Source organism: Chaetura pelagica, unplaced genomic scaffold (assembly GCF_000747805.2).
Source record: "Chaetura pelagica isolate M959 unplaced genomic scaffold, ChaPel_1.0 scaffold174, whole genome shotgun sequence".
NCBI lineage: Eukaryota > Metazoa > Chordata > Aves > Apodiformes > Apodidae > Chaetura > Chaetura pelagica.
In genome coordinates, this window is record NW_009953722.1 from 3,259,559 (window position 1) to 3,283,545 (window position 23,987).

The 23,987-nt window shown below is 41.6% G+C and overlaps 1 protein-coding gene across 1 annotated transcript; it reads right to left on the minus strand.

Annotated features, from left to right (window-relative positions):
- Window positions 1–22,139: 22,139 nt before the first annotated feature.
- SMIM8 (small integral membrane protein 8) lies at window positions 22,140–23,365 on the minus strand. Its single transcript, XM_010000518.1, has 2 exons — window positions 23,193–23,365; window positions 22,140–22,298 (listed from the first exon to the last, which is right to left on the minus strand). The coding sequence occupies exons 1-2, from the start codon at window positions 23,316–23,318 to the stop codon at window positions 22,140–22,142; spliced, it is 285 nt and encodes a 94-aa protein (XP_009998820.1). The 5' UTR covers window positions 23,319–23,365.
- Between the last annotated feature and the right edge of the window lie 622 nt (window positions 23,366–23,987).

Here is a 23,987-nt window from a genome sequence, read left to right on the forward strand (position 1 = left end):
TGTCTGTTTTTTCCTTAATAGTGAGTATAATGGTCTGGCTATTACAGAAAACCCAGGGACACATTTTCTGTAGTATCCCCATCGTGCTTGTAATTTGCTGCTGTTCCTTTTTTGTATTAGGAGTTGCGATAGCACCTCATTTTGTAATGCTGTCTTCTGGAATTGCAGTCTTGTGAGAAACGTTTGTCGTGCCAATTAACAGGCCCACACAGATCCTTCAACGAAGCACAGTTTATTTACATTCTTGCAAGAATGGGTGTCCTAAACAAGCAGGCACACCCACAGTCAGGTGAATAATGGTTTATATTCCCTATTCCCGACGCAAAGTTCTCTCTCGTTTCCCCACTGTCTGGGTACTCCAGGGTTTACAGCACATCCGACACTTCAAGTTATCCTATAAGTTTCCTGCCCCTGTTTACACATTCCATTCTAGCAGTTTACTTATTACCTTTTAAGGTAAAAATTTTGACCTTTTTTGCCCCCTTGGCTGTCTTCCCAATTAACAAATCTACTGGTGTCATCATGCCCTGAGGAGCAAGATAGAAGTGGCTTTGTTGGGTCTTATCTTGGGCCATAAATCCTGCTCCATGTTTGGATCCCCAGATGGAGCCCAATTCACTCCCTCAGTTTCTTGGGCAGTAAACCACTCCTGGTGACCTTAGAATGTGAAGATATCTCGCTTATCTCAAACAAACTATATATTTAAACCACTCCTGGTGTCAGATACCTCACTTATCTCAAACAAACTATATATTTAAACCACTCCTGGTGCCAGATATCTCACTTATCTCAAACAAACTATGTATTTCTAACAGTAGGATATATATATATATAGATATATATAGATATATAGATATATATATACCAAACCCGACACTATGTTTCTAACACTAGAATGCAAAATCAACACTACATTTCATTTCTAACAGCCTGACCAGCAGTCCCCCAAATTGGTAGGAACGTTCCTTCTCTAGCTGCTTGCAGGGTGGCAGTGAGGGTGGTTGTGCTGGGAACAGGGGCTGCGAGCGGCCCTTGAGTCGCCGATAGTCGAGAGTTGGGCGCCACCTGCTGCCCCCCTTCCGGGCTGGCCAGACGGAGGAATCCGAAGGTGAACGTACTCTATAAATAATGCCCCCTAAAAAAAATAAATCCTCAATGACTTTGTTGAAAAAGAGCTCAGAATCTTAGAGCGACGTGATTGTTTTGTGCAAGATGTGCTCTGTGTGTGTGTACAAGTTAAAATTGCAGTTGCAAAAGCACAGAGCTGGCACTGAGCAAGGACATGCTGGAATAAATGGGCCTGGAAGAAGGCAATTAATGGGACGTTTTAAGGCTGTCTCATCTAAATCACCAACTTGGCAGAGAAAACTTGAGGTCTATATGGATAATTGGACCTGAGGAATGCAGGAGGTGATAAAGGAGAACCAAAATCAAGAAGATTGGCTGCTGAAACCAGTCTTGGGCAGCTGGAGCTATAGAACTTGTGATATTGTGTCCTTTAGGTGAAATTAGCTCATTATAATGCCATTATAATACTAAAAAACAAACCCCCACGTCAAAAAGACACCTGCCCAGGTGAAGACCCTTCCCCTGAGCATGCGTGATTACAGAAATGGTGATGTAACTGTATTATAACTATATGTAAATCAATAACTAATCATTGTAAGGAGGATGGATTTGGAAGTTTACTGCACTTGCTGCAGCTGAGAGGGAGGCAGCAGCAGGAGGAACAATCTCCTCACAGCCCCCAGTCACAGCACTCGCCGTAGAAGCAGTGTCACTGTTTGCTGTTTGGGGAGAAGTAGGAGCTTTCAGAAGATGCCATTCATCCTCCTTATCATCATCCTCCTCCTCCTTGGGAGGATGTCCCAATCCTCTGCTGATGTTATTAATTGTTGGACTTCCTTAACATCTAGGGGATTAGGGATCAGCATCATTAATTCCACTTTCTCCTCCAATCATTTATACTTTAAATTTTTTCAGTTCTGGTTTTAATCACTCAATTTACCAACTTTGGCAACATCTCTGTTTGTTTTGAATCATTAACTGCTTTAGAGATAGTTCTTCACATTGTTCTACCTTACTACTCAAATAATGAACTGACTGTAGTGTTTGTTCTCTCCATTGTCACGCAGCTTTTCAACACATTCCTAACACATCACAGGTGATACCTTTTCCCTTTGTATCTTTTAACTCTGTTTTTATCTATTTTAGCTTGAATGTTCTCCCAGTCCCACCAACTGGCTCCTGTCCAATGCTTGTTATGTTCAAGATGTATGTTATGCCTCTTTAGATACTCTGTTAAGCCTGACACTTGTTTTGCAACGCTGCCTGCCATTGCAATCCTGACCCTGCTGGCTGTGCTAATTGACCCTGAACCAGGCAAGGTAGCAGATGAGATGTATATGCACAATACAAGATTTATTGCAAGTAGCACCAGGGTCTTACTGACTGAACTAAAAAAAAGGCATAAATCAGATGACATGAATGTTGGGATATTGGGGTAGCAAAACAAGATGTACAAGTGACAAAACAAGAAGGTATTTAAACAATAAAATAGATAATTAATAGTCAGTTAGTTGGCAAAGGTTACCCATTTGAATGCTAGCAACTTCCTTATTAATAGGCCTTAGACTGGATCTAAAACAATCCTTAAATTAATACCTAGGCAATGTGATAATACAACTGTAATCTTTTATCTTTAAAATGATCCTAAGTATTACAGCTCCGAGGCTTAAATGTTAAAGCTTTTCTTAAAGTTTAAAGCTAGCTAATGTTGATCTAGGTAAGAATTCATGTATAGGGATGTGATATTTCTTTCTATTTATTTGGCTATGGCTGGGTGTCCCTTTCTCTCAACTTCTTGAGGAGTAACCACTCAAGCAGGCATCCCCATTGGAGAGGAAAAGCTCCAGCACATCTCCAAGGAAAAGTGTACAGGAGTGTCCCTGATCAAAGATGGAACCAGGCTTTTATAGAATAAAGTGATTGGCTGCTGTCATTTAACTACTTAGCCATACGTCCAAAATTCCCTATTGGAGAACAAAAGGGAAGCAGAGGAAAAACCAAGAAAGCCTTTTTACTCATCAAGCAAACTCTTTTGTTTACACATTCTTGTTTTGTCTCCGTTTGGCCTAGCTGTGGTGAGGCTGAGCTCTGTGTTCTTCAATACAGAGCACTGGCATCACAGACATCAACTTGGCCTTCTACGGGTTCTTTCAAGATTGTTACCAGTTCAGAGTTTGTTACGCACTTTGCTTCACCGGGGGAACCCTCCAAGTCTGGGCTAAGGGGAGTGAAACCAAGAGACAGAGAGCAATTGAATCACCAAAGGAAACTAGGGCAGGCGCACCAGGCAGAGCACCTTGCTACAATGGGTGTATGTATGTAAATACATGTGTGTGTGCATGTATATACAGATATATTTCTGTGTATATACATATATATGTGTGCATATATATATATACACATGTGCAAAACATACAGAGATATCTTCCAAAGGAGCTTGTGAGGCTAGGAGGCAGCAGGAAGAGCAGCAGGCACAGCTATATGATACATTTATTTGCATATTCTGTATTTTATTTACAGCTCCTGGGGCTGGAGCTGCTGGCAGTGGTGGGGCAGCTCAGCAGAGGCAGTGCCACAGACAGCGAGGCTCCCCTGGGTGTGGAGGAGCTAGTAGAACAGCTCCTCCATGGTAGGTTACTCAGCCACCAGCCAGTCCATCAGCACCAGGACCCAGGTGTTGGCTAGCATTGTGTCCTGTGCCAGGTGTAGGGAGGCTGCAGCCTGCAAGAGGCAGCCTGGTGGGCTCCAAGTTCACCTTCAGCTCTTGCACACACCAGTGAGCACGCCATCCGGAGGAGCGCAGTGCCTTGCTGTAAATAGTGCAGCTAGTCAATACTCAATTATTTTGAGCTTTTCTGTGTCAGACAGAGGAAAGAGTAATAGCACATTCATTACATTTAAAAGCCATGTCCCTAAAAGGCAATCAAGTGAGCTTAAAAGGCACAGAGAACACATGGATAGCTGACAAGCTACAGCAGTTTTCAACCCATTCAATTTTTTCACTTCAGTTTCAGGCATCAGACACCGAGTGCTGAGAATTGTGATGGGAGGGAAAAAAAATGACATTTTTCCCCTGTGACCTCAGACAAGTCACTCTTCCTGGTAAAATTAAGATGATACTATGCTGCCTGCCAAGTAGCTGCAGGATTACATCTATGTTCTCACTATGTGTACAAAGGTACAGTGAAAAGAATCCCAGCACTGTCTGTGGGAAACTTTTCAGGAAGGTCTGTGTGGCAGGTGTCAAAAGAAGACTGCAAAGGGCATTGTCAAGTCTTATGTTTCATTTTAGTAGCACACCTAATGGAACTAAGTTCTTAATATGTCTTCTGCATTCCCATTTTAAAAATTCAATACCTGTGAGCTCAGTAATTATATCAAGACATTCGTCAAGAGAACAAAAATCGACAGGACTGCTTTTTCCACAAATTGCAGGAGAAGCTTTCATGGCCCTTCTCAGAGCAGAAGCGTGTCATGGAATCACAGAATTGTCAGAGTCGGAAGGGACCTCTAGAGATCATCCAGTCCAACTCCCCTGCTAAAGCAGGATCCCCTAGAGCACATTACTCAGGACTGCATGCATGTGGGTCTTGAATATCTTCAGAGAAGGAGACTTCACCACCCCCCTGGGCAGCCTGTCCCAGTGCTCTGTCAACCTCACTGTAAATAAGTTTTTCCTCATATTTAAATGGAACTTCCTGTGTTCCAGCTTGTGCCCGTTGCCTCTCATCCTGTCATTGGGAACTACTGAAAGAGTCTGGCTCCATCCTCCCTGCACCCACTCTTTAGATACGTATAGGCATTGATAAGGTCTCCCCTCAGCCTTCTCTTCTCCAGGCTACAGAGTCCCAGCTCTCTTAGCCTTTCCTCATAAGGGAGATGCTCCAATCCCCCAGTCATCTTCGTTGCCCTTGGCTGGAGTCTCTCCAGTAGTTCCTTGTCTCTCTTGAACTGGGGAGCCCAGAACTGAACCCAGTATTCCAGATGTGGCCTCACCAGGGCAGAGCAGAGGAGGAAAATTACCTCTCTCAGCCTACTGACCACACTCTTCCTTCTGCAACCCTTTGGCCTTCTTGGCTGCAAGCTCACTTTTATGGTCACAGGAATTCCCCTCTGTCCTTCCCAATAAATTGCACAAGAACCAGCTCTTCTACCGTTGCAGGTTGAAAGGAGTGAGTGAAGAAGAAAAATATAGTTCTGAGAATTTAAAAAAAAAAAAAAAAGTAAAAAAAAAATTGATAAAACTTGGTGCTTAAAGCACTGGCAGTAATGCTTCCTCCTGGAAAGATGGTCAGCTAAAAGTGGACAGTTTTACAGAGTTCAAACACTGCAGCAGAGATGGTGGTAGGATCTTCAGTTTGCAGCTGCAGAAAGCCAGTTCTCTCCATAAATACACTCATGATCATAAATAAAAAAACACACAGCCTGACACACACTCTGGCACGTCCCCTGCCCTATCTGAGTTAAGAATACTTACAGTCATGTTAGTTTGCTTGACTATTTCATGGAGGAATAATAAGATATAAGAATGTCTTCAATGGAAATAACTGACATTCTTTGATAAACCAAATTTTGTTCTTGTCAGCAGGACACCTGCAAGCCAGTGATCACTTGATACAGAAGACAAAACATTAGTAATAAATATTATGAGTGACTGCATTGCAGTGTTACTGAATTCCTTTTGCAGAAGCTAATATTATATTGAATTTCTGAAAAGCCAGCAGCAGTGCTAACTCAATACCCATAAATCCCAGTAGGATACATCCAACTGCCTTGTACACTTGTAGGCTGCGGGCCAGGAGCAAAGCACAATATATCTGCAGGTTAGTTCTCTGAGAATGTAAAGCTTTTTATTGCATTAAGCATTTCAGTAGTACTAAGCTGTATTTCAGATAGTACTGAAATTGAAAAATTGCAAACTGCCAGCAGCATTCTGAAAGGAAGAAAAGAAAGAAAGGCAGGAATAAAGAGAGAAAGAGAATAAAAGAAGTGGAGAAAGAGGAAAAGGAGAGAAAAAATAGAAGAAAGAGAGCAAGAAAATGAGAAAGAGAGCAACAGAGGAATGAAGGAAGATTGGTTTGCACTCTATATTACACTACAAAAATGCATTGAAATTGTTAAACTACTGAAGTCTTTAGGTTGCAGAACAGGGTCTCACCATCACAGCAGTTGGATTTCTCATCTAGAGTTAGCATTAACTGTATGTTTTAAGCATAGTTTCTAGAGACAGAGGTGAGGTTTATCCAGTGCTCTTGTAGACAGAGTTAAAGACCCTTCTTATTCTCTACTCAGAGATTCTCTGGATGCAGCTTTTTTTCTTTTCTTCAAGGGAAACCATATCACCTATTTGATGAGTCTGCTATCACATTAGACTAGCAATCACATTTAGGAAGTCACCTCTTTCTCCAGCTACATTTGGAGTCAGGAATTACTTTGTAGGTTGCTCAGGCCTGACCACATCCCCTTATTTTGCCAGTGGGGGACAATGGTGCAGCTGGGTGCTCTTATGCTGTGGAGCTGGGACCCAAAATCAGCAACATGACTCAGTGGGCAGATCTAGGGCCCAGCCTGAGCTCTTGACAATTATGTTAGGTGAATGTAGAACTTGTGCCCCAGAAGACATGATTTCCAGGATGGCAAGAAGTGCTGCCTTATGAAGCTTGACCCACTGCGTCGACCTGTTGCCTTGTGCCCAGTGGAGAGGCTAGGCTGAGGAGAAATTGGTCTGAGCTGCACTTAAGCAGTCATGCCCACCAAAGGACCCTGTAGTGAATAATCCTCCAGTCTTTCTCACTCATCACTCATCTGAAAGAGATACTATGCAAGTTGACCTTCCAATTTAGTGAGCATCTTCCTGTGCTCAGACCTCGCTTGCCCGGTGGCTGGTTAGTAAACAAGCACCAGCCCTCTGGCCTGAAACAAGGCAAGAAATGAGTTAAAGCTCTTTGAAGATTATACACCCGGAGTGTGGGCATTTACAGCTGACAAGGCAGGGTCCAAGCAGAAGTTGGTTTACAATCCCTTTTTTCATCTCTGAATTTAAAATACAAGCCATGCAACGCTGATTTTTGCCTGCTACGTTTCAGGGTCCAGAAAGCACCTTGTACCTTGGTACAGAAACTAATGTTCACTTGATTACACTTGATTCTTTCCAAGGAGCCGTGCAAGGAGAGCCTGCATTCAGACAAGAAGAAAAACCTGTCTTTTTCAAGAGGGAAATTCGCTCAGTCTCCCTGGTTTTTGTTAGTCCCAGAGTCACACAGCAGCCTCACACTCAGGGGTCTACATTGTCAGGGCAGACTTGTCACGCCACCTTCTTCGGCTTGTCTGTTAGCTCACAATAAAACTGATTTTGAAGATGAGAATGTTTTGGTGCCCTGTGCAAGATGTTTTTATTCTCTCTTCCTCCTCAGCCACAGTGTACATCAACAACCGGAGGCCTCTGTCCTTGTGTGCCACCGCGTGGTGACTGGGCTGACAGCTCAGCCCGAAGCACAGAACCAACACAGCAGCAGGCAGCACTGATTCCAGTTTCCAGGGCTCCCCTGGCAAGCTGTAGAAGTGGTGGGTATTTATCCATTCCAGGCTCCCTGAGGCACAGTGCACACTAATGGGTCAATGGAGGGGAATCTCAGCTGTCATCTATAGTAATGAAGGGGGAGTTGGACTAAATGGTCCTCAGGAGTCCCCTCCGACTTGAGATATTCTCTGAATCTATGATTATAAGTGACATTAAAGGCTTGAGCCACCCTGGCAGAATATGGTAAAGGAACTTTAGACTGCTCTGCTGTTTTCTTCTTGCAGCTCAATCATTTTGCTGCAGTAAAGAAGGGATGTCTGGGTATGTTATCTCTCTGTCTCCTCCCAACTCCCACTATTTCAGATTTTCACTACAATATGAGGACATGTAGCATGGAGCTTATACTTACTTATTGTACAGGGAACTCAGATCAGGAAAGCTGACAGTTGTCCCCATGGTGGAAGTCCCACCAAGGCAGCAAGATTTTGCTGGACAAAAAAGTCCAATTTGGCCTTTAATTTAGAAATAAAAATAATTAATTCACAGATAGCACGGCACAACAGGTTTACCTTTGATTTAAGCATTTCTGGCAAAAAAACCCAGCAGCATAGAAACCCAGTTAACAAATGCACTGTTGTTAGCCTGGATCCTTCAGCCAGCACAATGGATACACTGTATTTGCAGGTTACAGAAAAGGGTTCAGAGCATAATTATTTGTCCTTCAAACCTTGAGAGCTCTGGCATTTGCTGGGCAGAGGGAGTGGAGAAATTCCAGAAATACCATCACCCAGTACCTCGACTGGAAACTCCTGCAAAAGATGCATTATTCAGCTGTATTTAGATGAATCACCACCTAAGGCTCCTAAACAATATTACATTAACATTTCAGTCAAAGGCATTAATAAAGTAACACAGATCAAGAGCTTTTTCCATTAATCATTCCTCTGAAAAAAAATCTGCTGAAAATTAGACCCAGGACTTGTCATATACTACTTGATGTAGATCAATCAAGTAGTTCCCATACATTCCTCCTGACTTACGTTTCAAAAGAGATGCAGTTTGGCCAGAAGCACACAATGCTACCTCATGGGTTAGGTAGGTGTTAACTAGACCTAGTCTGTATAGATTATAATAATTTAGAAACATTGGTATTATTTTTTACAGGAATAATGCAATGCAAAGCTGAGATGAGTCATTGCAACAGCTACAATTTGATCATTATGCAAAAGCCAAAAGAAAAAAAAAAAACAACAAAGTGATGCAGTAGTTTCCCCATGAGCTGAACAAGTGTAAGAAACAACTGCTGGGCACTACCTCATGCTGTTGGGATCCATCAGGAGATCCAGGACTGAGGACTTTCTTCTCAGTTCAGGCTATAGGAACTTCTTCCAAAGTCATGGAAACACAACTAACAAGTAAAGAGATGAAAAGGAGAATCTTTTGCAAAGAAAGTTTTGCTTTTCTTCTGTAGTTTTTTTCTGCTTCATTTAATTCTCGTGTGTCATTGTTTTGCTGATGTTTAAGCAGTAATGATCTTGAAATGCTGCTCCTAGCTCAATTTCATATAGTTTCTACGTTCTTAAGTGAGTGTGGTTCCTTTAGTGTCCCAATTATCAACTTAAGCTGATTGTAAAATTCTCAGGTTATGGTGTTTGAAGGACTGAGTCATTTGTGTTAATAAAAGAGACATCAAATTTGCTGCCTTTAAGCTTCACACACCAGGCTGAGAACTTCCAGATATTTTACCTGCAGCTTCACTGAAAGCTATAGCCTAAAGACAAATTAAGACTTAGACACAACTGTAAAAATTCAGGTTTCATAATCTCTTTTCAAAGTTCAGTTAGGGATAGAAGTGATTTAAAATGTAAATGGCCCCTAGACTAAGGTTTAAAAGACAACACATGTGGTATAAATATGAGTGTAATTGACAAAGACAGAATTCAGGATTGAGCTTTGACTATCAAAGCTGTAACTTACAGATTTGTAAAAATGTAGACTTTGAGCAAAGCAAGGATTTTCATGCCAGTTCCAAGCATGGTGGCTGCACTTAATGAAGTTATTTACTTCAGAAGACCTTCAACCAGCCAGCTCTACTGCTCCGCACAAGGACATGTCCTTTTACTTCACACTGAAGAATATCCTTTTCCTCCTTGATTACTAGTTTTTGAAGGAAGCCCACGTTGGCATTGAGGTTTATTCCTAAGCTTTGTGGATGGCTCTAAATGCACAGACTCTTCTCAAAAGTAGCTGTGAAACTCTGGAAGGACACTTTGCTGAAAGACCACTGGTCGTTTCTTATACTGGGGGCTTCACAGCATTCTACATAATGGATTTATAAATGGGTCAGTAACTACAGAATACCAAAATAAAGTATGTAAGTTTACAGTCTGCTAAGATCTGTGTGCTCTCCATATCAGACTACTTCTAGAAATGCCTTAAAAAGCACCCACAATGTAAAACTTCCCCAAAAGCTTGAGTTCATAACTATATATCAATGGGCATATCTGGCAGTCAACCAGTAAACTGTTCATGTCCCAGTCAAATAGAACACAAGCCACACCTTAAATTATAAGTAGCAGATCAAACACTTCTGTGATACCAGACTGGAATGTCCTTGTACTCACGGCATCCACAGAATAGCCTCTTGCTTTTTTCCTGTATTGCACCCCCTGCTTCTAATGACAGCAGACATTCCTAGCACCCACATCTGTGTGATCTGGGGGGTGAGGCACTCACCAGACTACTTTGCTTGCAAAACATTCCCTACCCTGGTAACTCAGAGCAGCCTTGCAATGAGCTGCAGAAGGGGCTTCTGACCAGCACGTGAAGGAAAAAGCTCTTGTGACATCCCATGGAAGACTTGGGGCTAACTAGAGGCCTGCAACTGGAGGAAAGACTTTCCCTTCTTACCTGTACTGACAGCAGCAGAGTGAACATTTCCATCATTTGGAGCCACAAAGAAAAGAAGAAAATACAACAGGTAAGAAAAGCTGTGCAAACAGCTAAGGGTGTGTATGTGAGGGTGAAATAAAGCTAAGAGATAGCTGTAGATGTGTATTATAATTCCTGAGAGGTGCTAGTTTGCCAGCTTTTGCACATTCTGCCCTGGTTTTGCTTTCCTTGACTCTGACTCCAGTACACTAGTCAAAGCCATTGAAATACTTTTTAAAAGTTGTGGTGCCTCCATTCTGCATTCACACTGTGCCTGCACATACAGTGACACAGTATGACAGCCACTTCCAGGGGGAGGGAGAAAGAAACTGCTGCCAAATATTGTTCCTGTGTCCAGCACACACATTCAGGAAGGTAGCTCCTAAACTGCTGTCAATCCTTTTGACAGTCTCAGAAGTGTGAACCACTTCTCTGGTTCACACCCACCCAATTCATTAAGACAACTTGCAAGGAAAGGGGAAAGGTGAAGAGGTGTGACAGCCTCAGTAAAATGTCCCACTGATGCCAGCTGACATTCAGCTTGTACAGCACATAATGGTTAGCATCATGCCTGCAGGACTTCTACTGGAAGGACAATTCCAACTTTTTAAAAGAGAACTCACTAGAAGGTGCTCTAAGAGCATCAATTCCAGGAGTTGTGGAAGGAGATCTGCAGCAGCACTGGAAGCCTTGCTCACAATGACAAATCCACACAGCATGTTTGAACTAGGACTCTTCTTAATGCTGTAAATCAGATTTACCAAAATACTTGGTGTCCAAGAGGAAAGAGGCCTGATGATACTGAGAACCAAGAAAAAACCACCACCTAACACCACCTGCCATTCTCTCTGTGGGGTCATAATAGTTCTTGCTATTTCCCTGGGCTTTAGACAGAAACATACTTCTCAGGTTTTCCAGTCTGCTTCCTGTGCTAGCATTTGGGTGAGAAAAGATCAGTACATTGCAGAAGCACAGATCTTTTTGTCCTAAGTAAGGCTGAAAGGCAATTAAAATAAGATGTATACTGCTTTAATGTTCAGGATCACTAGAGGAAAAGGAAGATATGCAGGTTTAGTGTTCTCAAAGGAAAAATAAATATAATAAAGAAAATAAAAAGCAAGAAGCAGGGATTTTAGAAAGGTTCTGGGCTTATAGAGTTGAACTCGTATTATTCACTTCCAAATGAGCTCAGTTCTTTCAAGCAGTCTTTCAACACCATGAATGTTCTCTTTCACTGCCAGACTTCAAGACCCACTCCAAGTCACTCAACATATTGCTGCTTAGATAGAACCAAGCAGAGGAACAGATTAAGCTAAGGTTTCCAGGCTTTTACAGTATTATAAACTTTTTGTTCAGGAGGATCTTTGAACAGTGTACATTCCAACATCCTAACCTTGGATTTAAAGGTACAAAGACTGGGGGCACATCCTAAAGGGGCTCTCCAGTACCTGCCAATACAGCCCCATTTGGCAGCAGAATTAAAAGCATAAGAACTTTTCCTTGGCAGTAAAGTCAGTAATTCTAAGCTTTCACTTACAAAGCTCAGTATTACAGCCTTATCCAAGTCACACTTTGAAACAGTTTCTTTCACGTGGTTTGTGAGCTGGCCTGGGAAGTTTCTGCTCTCGAATACAGCATCAGTCCATTTGTGATGGAGATCAGATTTATCTCAATAACAAACACAGTATTCCAAAACATTTATGAGTTTTTACCCAGGAAAGGTCAGAAAGTCTTATACAGAGCACTATCTGTTTAATGACCAAGAGATGGGTATTATTGAACGTACATCTATTATTGAATGTTACCCAGTTGCCATTCTCAATTATCCATAGGCAAATTACTATTGATATTTAATCAGTCCCTAAATTGAATGGGTAACTGATATAAACTGGTTACAAGAATAATGATTTAACAGCTATTTTCTGATATTGATTAAATACATTATGAAATGAGAGATGCAGCTATTTTTTATCTCCTTGAACGGCCTCATTTTCCACCTTACAGTGATGATGTCTGTTGTTTTTGCTTTCTGGTTCTTCTTCATGCAATATTTGAGTTAAATATATTTATAGTTGAAAGTCAGAAGTCAAACACATTTACAGTTTGTTTAATTTTCTGTTGTGGAGTTAAGGGTTTCCCTGTAAAGAAACACACCTCAGGTAGTTAACTGTAAACCTACACTCATCGAAGTTACTACTCACAGGTGATCACTAATGTGAATTCTATTTTTTAGTGGAGAAACAAGTTTTGTAAAAAAAGTCCACCAAAACAGCATAAAACAGAGCCAATCTCAGAGATTAAAGACTTTACAAAAAGCTTAACACAAACATTACAGCAGCAGACAGCTCTTCCTCTGCATTCCCACATGACTGATGATAATGCATTCAACATTCCAGTTAGCATTTACCTTCTTCTCTATTGAATCAAGAGCAAAGGTCCTGTTTTAATGTAAGTTCTACATACACCTGTGTTGACTAGACTCTCAACTCTCCCCTTTTAAAGAGGAGTCAGGTCCCTGATCCAGTTCACAGCACCACAGCAAACAGCTGGGCCAGAATAAAAAAGAGGGTGGGGAGGACAATACTTTAATCTGATCTTACTACGGAACACTTAATTCTGTGAAAATGTGGCCTTACTTGAGGGTAATGCTCATGTTTAGCAAGGTGAGGGCATTTTTATTACCTGATTCAGAAACTGGAGGGCAGTAATCTGTTTACAACATCTAAGTCCAGAGTAATTTTCCAGTTTTAATGAGGAAATACTCCTTTTGTACAAATAGGAAGAGTCTGTACTAAGAGTTACCCCTGAAGGATCCTGTCTTTAATGCTGCCTTGTACCCTGCAGTACTTTGAGGAACATTGACACTTGAGCTTCAGGGCTGACCCAGCTGGCTTAGAGATACTGGCCTTGCAAGTGCTAAAAATATTTCAAGCCTAGTTTGGTGCTTTGACACACCTGAGACATGTGCTTTCTGGCTCTTTTGGGTTGGTTGTTAGCAGGCCTCAGGTATTTTATGATGTTTTCCTGTAGTGTTTGTCAGCAACTCTTCATAAAGGTCCTCTTTTAAGTGCCCTAAGCTACACCTTCCCTTCTCTAGGACTATCCATCTTCAGATGACTTGCATGCATGTTCTAGCATGGCAGCTCCTGCTGTAAAATGGCAAGAGTTTCCACAAGTTTCTGCTATGGATTTTTCGTTGTTTTTCCGCTGAAGTACCAGGCGAGCTGTATAAATTATTATTTTCTAATTCATTACCTTGCACTCATGTTACTACAAAGACTGTAAAGCAACCTTAGCCATCAGTGCCTTAAATACTGTGAACTGGTATCCAAAATAAAAAGTGCTTCTTTTTAAAATCTACTTAAACGAGAACTGAGAATATTTGCTTTGAGAGTGCAGTTACCCAAAACCTTCTTTGTTGATTCTACTTAACAACAAACTAAAAAAAAACACTTGAAGAAGCATTATGATTTCCATATTAGCAGTATTTTTTCAGTGTCATACCTTCCTCTTCCTCCAACACAAATGGCTTTTTTCTTGAGTGTTACATTTCATGGGCAAATTTGATTTAAAACAAAATTGGTTTCACTCACATTCTCATAACCATGCACTCATAAGCACGAATATGCTTGTGTCCAGGTGGTCTGCCCAGGATTCACTGTGGTGACACAGAGGACAGAGGAACATATTTATCATGTCCTCACCATATCTCCTGGGTTAGAAGTCAGGTTAAAGGGAATGGAGCAAGAGCACAGCAGTAACACATTTACTGATACACACATTTGCACCATCTAAGAACACTTCTGTTTGAATTCATGTTTTATGAAAACCTGTTGAACACCCCTGAATGAAGTTTTAAATCTAGAAAATACAGTTAAGAACACCTTCTAGCTAGCTGAGTTGGCATCTTGATTCCTCCAGCCTTGCAGGCACTGAAAGTCACAAGCCAGAAAGAGCAAACATTTGGTGCTTAGAAGATGTTAGACCTTAGAGGAAGAGGTTTGGAACCTTTGAGAGACACTTTCCAAGGCTATTTAAAGCTATATCTGTAAACAGCAGCTTATGCAGATATTTTATCAAGTCAGGCTGGGAAAGTAAGAGAATGTGTATCCAGCTGAACAGTATTTTGAGAGTCAACTCCCCAGTCATTTTCTCACAGCAATCAGCTCTAAAAGCTTAATGCAACTAAATGTCCTAAACCAGATTACCTTTGTAAGAATTAATCTACTCTTATTAGAATTACCTTTATTACAAGAGTTTCCAAAATTCATTCTGATATAAAAAAGAGGTGTTTATAATACAACAGGATATAGAAAACCAGTTTCCTCAAAATAGAGGAAATTCAAATAGAGACTCTTAATGCCATTAGAAATCTCCTTTACAACAGAAAAATGAGATGCAACACCTGAAAAGTCACCAGATGTGAACACTGAGGTTGTTCAGCTAGAAGCTGGACAGCAGAAAACAGGTTTATGGATGAGATGGAACTATCTAGTCAGTTGACCCAGAAATAAGCATTTCTTGCAGACAGACGGGCTTAGTATTTTAAAAGAAATATCACACAAGAGCTTCAGGTGCTCACTAAAATAGCTAAGTGTTTCAGCATCAGATTCCTAGTGTTACAATGAAATTATAAGGTACTTCGAGGTGAAGTTTAAGGCTGAAGGTCCAGGTCACTGACTTTTAAATCCACATTGAAAATCAGAACTGGGTATAAATCAGGATTATAAACTTCATATTAAAGAGGGACTATCAGAAACATACCAAAGATGGTTAACACCTTAGGTATTGAGTCAAAGTAGCTCAGATTCTGGCCTCAGACTTAAATGACTCTTTTCCAAAACTTAATACTTGCAGTACTTGACAGGTAAGGGAAAAAACCCAGTAACACAACAATCAGGAATCATTGTGGGATGCCACAGGCAGCACAGGGAAGTGACTGAAGCTTTTGTGCCTAGCAGCAGTAGTACCCAGAGCCCTGCAACAAATCTGGCATGAGCAGCAGAAGTTCTCAAAGAGCTGTGAGAGAAGACAGAATGAAGTGAAGCTCAACTTTGGCCAGCAATATTCCATTTATAGTGGGGCTTAAGTTTTCAAATAAACAAACCAAAAGTGCCTGTGCCTTTTGAAAAGTTTATTAGAAGGAAGAACATAATAATGAGAAAAATAATGGGAAAATGTGGTGCTCAGACACCTTGGTGGGTCGGATTTTTCTCCAGCCACTTAAGTTTCAGGACAAGCTCAACAGGGGACGGCAGATGTATATTGGAAAAGTTCAAGTACACAAAAGAAAGGCAAGCTCCAGTAATAAGCTCAGACAATTCTTAGAAGAAGCCAAAACAAAGTCCTAGAGGCTACTTTAATAAAGATCAGGACAAACTGTTGACAATCAGCTAGAAGAACCAAGATCTTGGCAGGCCATGTCACTGTTGGGGTACAGAAGTCTCATTTATCCTCCTGCTAGGAATTAGTTTACTAGCTGTTGTTAGTCAAGCTGTTTATCTAACCTGTGGTTTGCTCCCTGGCCAAAGAAATAAAAGGGGACATGTTAACTGCTATTCCCACTAAACTGCAATGGAGGAGGCACAGGTTTCCTCACTCCCTAGGATGTTTCTATCCTTGTTGGCCCATTCTTCCTCCTAGGATTTGTCTTTCCCTTTGGTCACTGCTGACACACCCCCAGGCAGAACCCTGCCTATGCCTACATATCCCCAAAACACCCATGTACTGTACCTGCTAACCAGTACTCATACTATTTGTTCTAGCATCTGTGACTCTCACCAGTCACTTGATGCGTTTTGCGAATAGTTACTCATGTGCCTTTTCTCAATCTCTATTTTAACTAGCAGGAAATGTAACACTGAGCTGTTGTTAACTGGCCCAGCAAAGGAAATCACATCAGTAACTTAAAACAAGATTACTTGGTTTCTATCTGTGTCTATCTTATACCTACATCCATGCAGGGAGTGTGTTTGTTCTGCATTCTGGTGCCTGTGAAGTGCTGCAGGTCCTTAATTTGCCTCGCAGGCACAGACAGCACGTGCTCACCCTCCAAATGCTACCAGCATCATTAGTTCCTCTCACACTTCATTTCTCCATGTCTGAGAATTCACAATCTGAATATTAATCTTTTAAGGTATCACAGATCTCTTCTGCAGACCTTTAAGGGACTAATGAGCAAGATGTCTCTAGTTTATTAATTAGCTGCTTATCAGCTGTGCTCCACAGTTCCCTACTAGTTCCGCTGCTCAGCTCCAGTAATTAGTCAACCCACTTCTCAGTCTTTTATAGCCTTGCCTTGGATGGAAAGTTTCACTGCTCCTGAGACTATGGTACTTTCTGGCAATTTTAGACATCTCCTGAATGACTAAGAGAAGTCCTGCTTTCTGTATTATTCACTGCAGCATTACAGCTCTCCATTCTAGGTTTTGTCTCATGCACTCTGCTGTCAATACATGCCCTCACCAGCATCCTAGTGCCCGGATGTTATCTCAGAGCTTTTTATTTGCACCATTCAGATGAACAGCCAAAAAGCTTCTATTTGTGCTCTCTCTGATTCAGAGTGGCAAGTGAAGTGGGTAGTGTTAATTTTCATGCTGCAGTCCTTCTCAAACAGGGAAAATCAAGACAACAAACATATGCTTCATGCAGTGAAAGGCTTGCTTGTATGCCTGAACTCCCAATTTGTATTAGCTACCAATAGCTCATGTACTCATTTGTTAAGTATCTGACATGCAGAAACTTACAGAATATGAAAACACTTCTTTTTTTTCAACTTCCCAGTTAACCATAATTAATATTGTGCAGTGAGTTCAACTAGAAGGGAAAAAAAACCCCTCTTAAATCAGGCTTAGTTGGATACTTAATAAAATATTCCCTTGAAATACCAAACAGTGCCCATGGCAAATAGCTCTCCAGGTCCCTTAGCAGTTCTACTGCTTGCTACCTTGTTTACCCATTCATACTGTAGAGCTATTCACTTAGGCCAAGCTGTGCCTCCAAGAACACAAACTTAGGAGGACGTGCTCTAAGTAGTGACAATACAACTTCACCATGACATATAAAAGGGCTAAATGTTTTTCCTCTCCCAAAAGGCAATGAGAAGCAGTTCCAGTGTCTGACAGACTGTTAGATGTTGTATATACTGTGCATACACGGGTAAGTCCACCCCAGAGTGTGCCTGGAGTAGATATAAGTATAGACTGGGCTGACCAGAACTTGAGGCCTTGCTGCCTGTCTCCAAACATGCCCCCAAAGCTGTAGGTGAGAAAGGGCCTTGGATGTGCACTCTCAGGGGCCCTTGGTCTCATCTGGATGAGTAATGAACCCAGGACTAAGGTCTACCACAGGGAACACTTACTGCTGTAGACAGCCATGGTCTGTATCATTCACTGCCAGTATATCCCCGATACAAACCAGGCTAACCCTCCAAGAGAGGGTGACTTCTTTTTTTCTGAATCTAATGCTAACCCTAAGGCACTGCACAAGTGTATGATGATTATATTATATCCTTCCCGGTAGACAAAAAAAATCTGATTCTCTATCACTGGAAGATAAGCTTTCTTGGGAGTGATTCACTGTTTCTGACTGCAAACAAAGCTTGAGTCAGCTCAGGGGACAGCTCTGCTTCCTTTAGACACTCTGGGTGAGATGGGGCCCCTTTGGCTCCCTGTGCCCTCAGAGTCCTCCAAGGCTTTCAGCAAAGTCCATTGCCCTGAGATGCTCTCAGGTTCCTTCACACCACTCTTGGAGCACACAATTAATATTTTCAGAAGGATATGGCAGGATATTTCAGATGTTTGGAACAGACCATGTACCTCTCTCTTTAGGGCTGCAGTGTCTGCCCAGGGCCCAAGCAGCCCCTGTGCTGCAGGAGCACAGCTAGTCCCTTCTAGGAAGAGGGAGGGAAGCAGTCTGGAGGTGAGCGACCCTGCTTCACAGGGCCTAGCCTGGGGGTGCTGCCTTAGCAACATGGATGGGGTCTAAGTAAGATGTTGGCAACACCATCTCCTCCTCTGAACATGCTGAGAAAGGTAGTCCTGTTTCAGCCTTTCATTTGAAAGACTTGTCTTCAGCACCAAGGATTACCCAGAAAAGAAGGCACTGCAGAAGAAGGTGGATACAGATGCCTTCCTGCAACCCAAAGCTCCCATCCCCCCCAGCAGTGGGATTTCAGATCCTTCCCTTCTGCCTGAGGGGTGTAATGGAACAACCACTCCAGCCTTCATACAGCTTGCTAGGTAGCACTGCCTCTAGGCAGGGCTGGTTTTGCTCACGAAGACCTAACTTTCCCTGGTCAAGTTCAGCAGCATCACAGCAGGTGTTGCCTTTTTAATGCCTTGTGCTGTTGGATGTTAACGATACTTATTCCAACCATGTAGTCCAAGGAGATTTCAGGAGTTGTACAAAAAGCTACTGCTTCAGATACTTTCATCAGAGAATTTTGTTGATGTTCTTGGTAAAGATGTGAAAGCCAGCACAGACCATAAAGAACTGGCAAAAACCTGAAAGAGCCTCTGCCCAGGAAATCACTTTGACTCACAGCTCCAGACAAGCCAGCTATCAGCCACTGTAGATAATTATTACTATATTGAAGATAAGACTGAGAAAACAAGAACAAAATAAATGGTATTGCTGTTTTCTTACCCTCTAGATGAATAAGGGTAGCTGTGCTTCCAGTCGAGTGAACACGTTTTGTTACCCATGTAGCTGTGCTCGTGTGGGGTTTTTCTCCTTTATTCTGTACACACACACAGTTTTTACGTATATAAATCAGGTACTTCAAGCAGCAAATGCCAGTATAGATACTGGCACACCCATTAATCAACCACATTCTTCTCTATATTTGCACTGCTCTATCTCCTTTTTATATAAGAATTTTTGTAGCATTGAGTTACCTGTACAGCAGTTGCCAGAAATCAATACAGAGAAACTCCCTCAAATAAGGACAAGTCTAAACACTGACTCTTCCTTCAGCCTGGGCAGTTCTAGATTAACCTGTTTAACAGGACTTTACTCCATGCAACAGCTAAGAGCCCTCACCTCAGACAGCTTTTCTGTGAAGTGCCCTTGGCTTGCACATCACCTAGACCCTGCCCAGGTCAGTCCCACACTTTCCTCTTTGACCTCTCTACCCCACCTTTCTTTTCCCTCAGTAACTTCCAGATCTATTCACTTCATAAAACATAACTGAAAAATTTGAGAATAAAATTCTGCATTATTCCCAAATATGTGAGGGACTGGGCTTTCTCCCTTTGAGTCATCTGCAGGTATAAGGATCAAAGTGGGTCTTTTAAAAGCCTGCAGAAAAACAAATTAAAATGCTTGCTGTAGCTCTGGTTTTGGAATAATTTAGTTAAATTCATGCAAACATATGAGACTCATGCATTTTAATAAGCTGAAGAAAACAAAAATCCTTTGTGACCCTTTTTAAAAGAACAGATTAATTCTCAAGATCCAACACATCCTATCAAACAAAACATATTCTACAGGATATGCATAGTGTGTGGCTGTTCTGAGTAGCTGATCAATTCACCTGGAAAATCCTTCAAAAGTGAAGTAGTTTCCTCACCTGCAAGCTTTCAGATTTGCTGGAGGCCTGGCTGTGATGAGGCAGCTGGGCTTACCGAGGAAAATATGCTTTTAAAGGCTGCAAAAATGCTTTTTTTCTGTACCTTTAGCAAACATAGAGGGCAATTCCTTTCTCAGGGAGGCAGTAGCCAAACCACGGCCCAGGTGAATTTAAGCTACAGGTAACTATAAAACAGGAACAGTAAGAAAACAACAGGTTTAAAGGGAGATACAGAGAAAACCCATAGAGAAACTGCTGTCCCTCAAGGCAGTTGGTCACCTTTTTATCTTCAGTAACAAATTTCAGTAACAAAACCTTAAGCAATTCCCAGAGTTGTGAAGCAGATGTCCCTGCATGTTCTTTCTTCTTTGATCTGACAGAAGCCACCTTGGCCAGAAGGCCCTCGATGGGGCTGTAAAGATGAGGAGCAGAACAGAGAAACGCAACCAGAATGCTACAGAGGGTCTAGGGTGGAAAAAGGGCACAGCCTCGTACGTGCCCTCCCACCATGGGTTCTGGGGTCGGTTAATGGATCCCATCTAGGAAATCTCAGGCACACAGAAGTAGCTGGATAAGCTCATAGGAGAAGGCCTCAGTGCTGGAACAGGAAAGCAACCACCTAAACATTGTGCTCAAGGTAAAGGCTCAGAGGGGACCACCTCCTATGCTCAGGGAATACCCCAACACCCCCCTGCCCTCCAGCCCCACTCCCAGCAGCACCAGCCAGCACCACCTCCAGGGGCCACCTCCAACCCACACCTGTGGCTCTTCAGCAAGACTGGGCTCGTCCAGGCTGACACATTCTTTTCTTTGTGCCTGCTGTTGACCCAACACTTCCCATTCCTCATTTTGAGTTCAGTAACCTATAAAAAAAATCCACATTATATAATGTACTTTGCAATGTAAATAAATGTAATGTTTGAATGCACCTTAAATGAATTAGTCCTGCTGACTAGGCAGGAACACTACACAAGCTCTTGCTAACCTGGGGTTACAGATACTGACTGGCAAGCTGATATGGGCATGTTCACTGCTCTGCTGATGCCACACAGGAATGGTAATGGCTCCTGCTTCCTCCTTCTTCCTGCTTTCCTCTTGACAGAAACATTTGCTTTACTTTTTCTCCTCTACCCAGCTAATTATTTATTTTCATTTGTAACAAAGAATGTATTAGAATCCAAGGATTGTTCTGGCCATTCAAAACAATGAAAAATCACTATCTATAGCTATAATAGCTATATATTTTAAATATAAATATGTAACTCTGTAACTATATAAATATCCAGCCAAAGACCCATTAGAGAGACAATAGATTCCTTAGACCGGGTAGGTCAGGAGGATGATTTTGATAATGAAACTCCATTTGTGTAAGATCAATTTTTCATGATGATAGGTATTTTAGAGAGAATTTGCTTTTAGAAGGGAAAATTGCTGAACATAATTCATTTATTTATGAAGCCACAATTGTATGGGCAGTGGTCTACTTATTGCAGCAGATACTACATATTTTAAATACCTATACAACTATATAACTACTTAACAATGTAATTAAAATATATTTTCAAATATAAATTTAAAAATGACTGCATTATCAGATCCTTCTTGCCTTAAAATTATTCTACTTGCACCACTGTTAATTATCAATATTCAAGAGATCAACTTTTTCTATACACACAATACATTACACTGTTTAAAAAAATAGAAGACAAACCCGTTTTCATTTAATCAAAATAAAGAGGGAAGTGATCTGAACTACCATGTAGATTTCTAAGGCATTTCCAGTCTTGACTGCATGTCTGAGGTAATTTCATATCTTCTGATATACTGTGGGGATTGTAGAAAACAGTTCTTAAAATCACTTTTACATGTATCTTGGTCATAATTTATTTGTACAGGCACAACATGATATAAATGGATTTAATCTGATCCAAATTAAATTGGATCAAATAGAAGATAGACATTTAGCCACCATTTCCATGGACAGAGCAAAACATAGTAGTTGCTTTGAAAAGTTCTGCGACTGATTCGCTGAGTTCATTCCTTATGTTCTCAGTCCCACTTGGAAGTTTTTCTCCTCATATACCTGGACCCCTCACTGTCGATGGCTTCATAGAGGTCCTTCTCATTCTCTACTGTTGCACGCCAATAACCAAGGTAGGCCACACAGAGGGTAATTGCTATGAACCCAAATGCCATCACGGGTTTGTTCTGACAAGAAAAAAAAAAAGTTTAGTACCTGTTGTGAGTCAAAACATTCAGACAAACGTTACATTCCTCTGTCTCACTTAGAAAGTAAACTTTTGAGACATCTGTAAAAAAACTTCATTGCCTTCTTGCAGACTGATCCAGGTAACTTTGTTAAGCAACAAGGAGACTTGGTTTGCTGACAGCAAAAGGAATTCCCTTTGAAAAAGAAGACTCTGGAGACAGAACATCACATTGGTCAGTGCTCTGCCCTTGGCTGGCTGCAAATGCTGCTTAAGCATCAACAAACAGGCCACAACTAATTACTAAAGGTAACTACTACAAACTTCTAATGGACTTCACCTGGATATACTACTGGGACAACACACTTTGCTCCTGCCAAGCAACCTTGACTGTATTCCTCTGAAAGAGATCATGTATTATCAACACAATATCTTTTATTATATGCACAACATTTCATCCAGTCTTGCCGAGTTCTGCAAGTGTAAATAAAACCTGAGTTTTATAAATAAAAAGAAAAATCCAAGATATTGAAAAGCTACCAAAAATCCCCCCCTTTCATACGAAAAAGCTTGCATTTTTTTATTTGTTCCCTCTTAAAGAGGGCTCTAATTGTCAAAGTACATGGGTGATGTGACAAATCTTTCTGAAAGCAACTTGCTAGGCACAAAAGAATCAGACAAGATAACAGTGAGAGAAAACCTGGAACAAACAATGTCATGTTCTGGGATCTGAACAGTCGGAGTGGAAAAAAAAGATAAAATATTTTTAGTTACATTACTAAGTGGTTTGCATAACAAGAGATGGTTATATAATGCACAGAGAACTGTGATAATTATTTTAAAGCAACCTGTTCTCTCCAAGCATATTTAGTTTCTCTCAGAATGAGCCTCTTACAGGTCTAATGAAAAGCTCTGGGTTCACAGCTCGGACGAGCATAGTTGTTCGGACACTTCTCAGTCCTGGGTTTCTCTCTTTGGGGGTTTCATTTTCATTTGGAGGTTTGCTGGAAGACATTTTCATTAACTTTTATTCCTTCCTAAAAAAACAGAATGAAAAACAGATGTCATTTTTATAAAAAACTGAAAGAACTACATCCTGACTGGGAGTTCACACCTGTCTGCTTACAGCATTCATTTTAGTTTGTGTATATATTAACAATTGTCTTTGGCATTACCTAACACTCCCAGCTTAAGCACAATTCTTTTAAAACCTGTCAGTTTTGTGCATCCTAAAGTTAACCTTTGGATCCTGCTACAGCAAACCTAAGTCTCCTGCAAATGGGCTTAGGGTTTTCTGCTTTGGCTAATGCTTCAGCTACCTGTCCAACAAGTAGAACTCTTCAGACCACTGGCTAAAAAGACAATGCCACGTTTGGTTTTTTTTAAAAACAAACAAACAAACACAAACTCCAAACCCTACATGTGACAGGACAGCCCACATCCCATTGCAGCGCATTTTATCCCCCCCTACCCGGGCAGCTCTAAGGGCTCAGGTCTCCCTTTCCCACACCAGGGGCAGGTCACACAGGAGCGGGGAACCACCCATCCCTCTGTCCCACCCCCCCCCCCGAGGAGCAGGGCACACACGGGGCTGCAGGGCAGCTCACACCGCCGGGAGGCCCAGGAACACGAGTCACAGAGCGGGCCGAGCCTGGGCCCGGGCCCCGCTCCCTTCCAGGCCCGAGGGCCC

Excerpts from the sequence above, each read along its gene's own strand:
- SMIM8 (XM_010000518.1), bottom strand. The coding sequence starts at position 23,318 with ATGAAAATGTCTTCCAGCAAACCTCCAAATGAAAATGAAACCCCCAAA. Across the intron at positions 22,299-23,192 it reads CAGAGCTTTTCATTAGACCT|AACAAACCCGTGATGGCATT; the intron begins GTAAGAGGCTCA and ends TTTTCTTGTCAG.